This window comes from Nanorana parkeri, unplaced genomic scaffold (assembly GCF_000935625.1).
Source record: "Nanorana parkeri isolate BGI_ZX_2015 unplaced genomic scaffold, ASM93562v1 scaffold947, whole genome shotgun sequence".
Taxonomy (NCBI): domain Eukaryota; kingdom Metazoa; phylum Chordata; class Amphibia; order Anura; family Dicroglossidae; genus Nanorana; species Nanorana parkeri.
In genome coordinates, this window is record NW_017307215.1 from 607,689 (window position 1) to 612,573 (window position 4,885).

The 4,885-nt window shown below is 52.8% G+C and overlaps 1 protein-coding gene across 1 annotated transcript in view; it reads right to left on the bottom strand.

Annotated features, from left to right (window-relative positions):
• Positions 1 to 2,307: 2,307 nt before the first annotated feature.
• PYGO2 (pygopus family PHD finger 2) overlaps positions 2,308 to 4,885 on the bottom strand; it is a 3,954-nt gene continuing 1,376 nt past the window's right edge. The window contains exon 3 of the mRNA XM_018566409.1: positions 2,308 to 3,592. Coding sequence (XP_018421911.1) covers positions 2,534 to 3,592 — 1,059 coding nt within the window. The 3' untranslated portion in view covers positions 2,308 to 2,533. The remainder of the gene's footprint in view (positions 3,593 to 4,885) is intronic.

The following is a 4,885-nucleotide window of genomic DNA, read 5'->3' on the forward strand; positions in this document are numbered from 1 at the left end:
CTGACTCTGCCTCTAGATAGGCAGAGCCAGCTGTCAGTCACGCAGCTGGGCGGATCCCGTCGTCTAAGTCGGGATCCGCTCGAGCTGCAGCGTCTCAGTATACCGCGAGCTGTAGCTTGCGGTATACTGAGCTTAGGGTAACGAGAGGACGCTAGTTTGTGTCCTCCCGTTACCCTAAGGAGAACTATGGGGAAAAACACTGACCCCATAGTTCTCCTTTAAGCCTTTTATCTTCAGTACTGATTAAATGGAAGGCCTACGTAAGTGTACATACTAATCCATGGATGTCATTAAAATCTCTTACATAAACCAAGAAAACTATGAGACTGATGCGGAGTGGTCCTTAAAACATGTCCATGCATTTTACTCTCTGGAGGGGGGCTCCATGGCCGGACCAGGAGGGGGGCTCCACGGACGGACCAGGAGGGGGGCTCCACGGCCGGACCAGGAGGGGAACTATTATCAACCCGGGTAACCCAGCATGTCCGGATCAACGCAGCGCCAAAAAGTGACTCGAGGGGGCCACATGCGATCCACTGCGTGCAAAAATATAACACAGCACGGTGAGGATCAACATGAGATTATTCAGACAAGATTATTGAAACCTGTAAATGCTGACACTGATAAAAGTGCAAAAAAATTTAACTACTCAGCTGTGAAATGACCTGAGACCACACACACCATACAACCTGCTCATACCATCTCCTCAGATCTACCAACTACGGTGAACGGTCAACAAAACAGACAGCTGAACGACATTGGCCTTTTCATAAAACTTTATTGTTCAACAAAGCATGCCGGAGCCCCCCTTTGGGGCAGGGCTCTGGTGTGCTTTGGCGGGAACAATAACGTTTTATCAAAAAGCCGCCAACGTCGTTCGAGCGAGGCTGTGCTTTGTTGTTGAGTCTTCACGAGGAGCGTGGGTGGACAAGCTCCATTCACCATCTGTGTAGTGGAGGGACCTTCCCTGGTGCATACAACCTGAAGAGTTTGCTTAAGCTTTACAGTTTTGGTCAATCTAAAAGGAGATTGAAAAGCGTAGGGTGCTGGATGGATGATGTAAAAGCATCGGAAGAGACCATGGCAGACTCCAGGAGGGGTGGGCACCAGCCGAGCAAAAGGGTCTCCTGCTGCCCAATGAACACCTATTTTGCTATGGGTTCAGATTTGTTTGAAAGCTGAATAAATCACAGGAAAACCATTCGGCAAGATTCATTTCTTTTTCTGGATCACTCGGCATGCCCAACATGTAACAGACTCAGCAGCCCTGACAACACACCTAAAGATTGGCAGGAATATACCACCACATACTGATGTGGACCTCATACACATAAAAATAACAATAAACAAAGCACTTTTTCTTGACCTGTACAAAAAAACCTTTAAAAAGCATTGGAAGAGACCACGGCAGACTCCAGTAGAGACCATGGTGGATTCTGGGAAGGGTGGCACCAGCTGTGATGGATGAACCCTTATAAAGCATTGGAGGAGACCATGGTAGACTCTGGGTGAAGGGGCCACCAGCTGTGATGGATGAAACCTTATAAACCATTGGAGAAGACCATGGCAGACTCCAGTAGAGACCATGGTAGAAGGTGGCACCAGCTGTGATGGATGAAACCTTATAAAGCATTGGAGGAGACCACGGCAGACTCTGGGAAGGGTGGCACCTGCCGTGATGGATGAAACCTTATAAAGCATTGGAGAAGACCATGGCAGACTCAAGTAGAGACCATGGTAGACTCTGGGAGAAGGTGGCACCAGCTGTGATGAATGAAATCTTATAAAGCATTGGAGAAGACCATGGTAGACTCTGGGAAGGGTGGCACCAGCTGTGATGGATGAAACCTTATAAAGAATTGGAGACCACGGCAGACTCTGGGAAGGGTGGCACCTGCCGTGATGGATGAAACCTTATAAAGCATTGGAGAAGACCATGGCAGACTCAAGTAGAGACCATGGTAGACTCTGGGAGAAGGTGGCACCAGCTGTGATGAATGAAATCTTATAAAGCATTGGAGAAGACCATGGTAGACTCTAGGCGAAGGTGGCACCAGCTGTGATGGATGCAGTAAACACATTGGAAGAGCCCATGGCAGACTCCATTAGAGACCATGGTAGACTCTGGGAAGGGTGGCACCTGCCGTGATGGATGAAACCTTATAAAGCATTGGAGAAGACCATGGTAGACTCTGGGAAGGGTGGCACCTGCCGTGATGGATGAAACCTTATAAAGCATTGGAGAAGACAATGGTAGACTCTGGGCGAAGGTGGCACCAGCTGTGATGAATGCAGTAAACACATTGGAAGAGCCCATGGCAGACTCTGGGAGGGGTGGGCACCAGCGGTGACGGATGCAGGTTTTTATATTGACCCCCCTCCCTGTCTAAGTGGTGGACACAGACTCTTAGTGACACAAAACGACTTTATGTTCCTCCCAGACCGGCTTAAAAGGTGAGGAACGTCCGAGCCACGTCCCTTCCCACTGTCATTAAAGCTCTGAATAGCTAGATCGTGGGCCCATGACATCCCTTCACCCGTCATTGGCGGCCACCAGCTGCCCCATGGGCTCGCGGATGTACACCGACTGAATGTCCTTGGTCTTCAGGCAGTAATCGCATGCCCACACAGCGGAGGCCTCTCGCGTCAGCAGACTGTAGGCACTTTCGGTCATCCCCGTGCACTCACGGTGGAACCACTTCTGACAAGAGGCTTCGCACAATATGGCGTCCTGGTCATCGTTGACCTCGTTGCGGCATGCTCCGCAAGGATAGACAAGTCCTGGAGGGGGCTGGTGCCCAGAGTTCCCGCTCGGTTTGCTGGGTGGGGGGATGTTGTTGACTTCCGGCGTGCTGCTGTTCCCACGCGGGGCACTGTTAGGGGTGAAGGCTCGCTGGTTGCCATTGACAGCCGACGGCGAGCCGACGTGCTGCTCTTGATTGAAGGTGTTGCTGGGAGGGTTTAAGTTCTTACCGTGGTCCTCTACCCCTGGAGGGAAGTTTTGATCAGCCCCGGAAAACGGGCTGGCATTGGGAGGAAGGCTTGGCCTCTGAATTGATGGCTGTCCGAAGGGGTGACCAGGTGAGCCGAACCTCTGAGAGAAAGGTGGACCACCGGGAGAGTTTAATACAGGACCTGGCCCAATTTCCCCACGGGGAGGCTGACCCATGGTGGGGGACATCATAGGGCCAAAACCCCCAACTGGCCCCTGCATCATCTGCCCACCCTGGGGGCTGAAGCCCTGTCCCATGCCTTGCTGAAACGGCTGGTTGGAGAAGTTCATGTTTCCAGGCTGGACATAGTTGGGGTTCTGAGGCATGCCAAACCCGGGGCCCATTTGGTTGGGTGGGTAGGGCGGATGTTGGCGTCTTATTTGCTGTGGCCCTCCAGGATATCCTGGGGGTACCTGGTGCGGCATTCCTCCTTGCATGCGGTAGCTGCCGAAGGGGCCGGGGTTATTCATGAACGGAGAGGCAGCGGCGCTGACTTTCGGAGCGCCGAAGTCATCATCAAAGGGATTTGAAGCCACCAGGTGGTCCACCATCGGGGTTGGAGGCGGGGCGAACTCCGAGAGGTGAGAGTAGGACGGCCCCTGAAACAAACAGGAAAGAATCAGCCACATGTTACATAAAAACACAGATGGAATGAAATCTTCCAACACAGCAGATCAACACCACGGCACACAATTACACCAAACACGCTACGTTACAGACACACGGATGACACCAATGAGGATTTCGGTGATACAGCGCCATCTACAGACAGATCTGGAAAACATCTGCCCGGCTTGACATGAACCAGATGAAAGTCATCAAACTGAGACAAGAAGATACCAAAATTTGGCCCCAAGTTCCCTGGAAGGCGGCTTACTTTGTTCTCAGGTTCTCCTGAAATTGAACATCCCCCTCCACCCACCTTACGTGTTCCTCTATCACAGTGGGGAGACCAAACGTAGTCAATTCAAAGCTTACACAAGATTAACGTCTTCATGTGACAGGCCAGCCATTTGGCTGCTCAAAGCACTGCATCCTGAGTGGAGGGTCCATGGAAGGGCCACTCTGAGCACTGCATCCTGAGGGGAGGGTCCATGGAAGGGCCACTCTGAGCACTGCATCCTGAGCAGAGGGTCCATGGAAGGGCCACTCTGAGCACTGACTGCATCCTGAGCAGAGGGTCCATGGAAGGGCCACTCTGAGCACTGCATCCTGAGCAGAGGGTCCATGGAAGGGCCACTCTGAGCACTGCATCCTGAGCAGAGGGTCCATGGAAGGGCCACTCTGAGCACTGCATCCTGAGCAGAGGGTCCATGGAAGGGCCACTCTGAGCACTGCATCCTGAGCAGAGGGTCCATGGAAGGGCCACTCTGAGCACTGCATCCTGAGCAGAGGGTCCATGGAAGGGCCACTCTGAGCACTGCATCCTGAGCAGAGGGTCCATGGAAGGGCCACTGAGCACTGCACCCTGAGCAGAGGTCCCATGCAAGGGCCACTGAGCACTGCACCCTGAGCAGAGGTCCCATGCAAGGGCCACTGAGCACTGCACCCTGAGCAGAGGTCCCATAGAAGGGCCACTCTAAGAGCACTGCACCCTGAGCAGAGGTCCCATAGAAGGGCAACTGAGCACTGCACCCTGAGCAGAGGTCCCATGCAAGGGCCACTGAGCACTGCACCCTGAGCAGAGGTCCCATAGAAGGGCCACTCTAAGAGCACTGCACCCTGCAATTACCAGCTGTCATGCTGCACAGCGGCGGGGGAGAGAGGAGCTGACCGGAGAAGATACGTCTTAGAAACGTTGTTGACATATTTTAGGACGTACCTCTTACGTTCAAAATCCTCAAGTGGTTAAAAATGAACCCTTGTGGGGCTACCCCCGTATCGCAAGGATT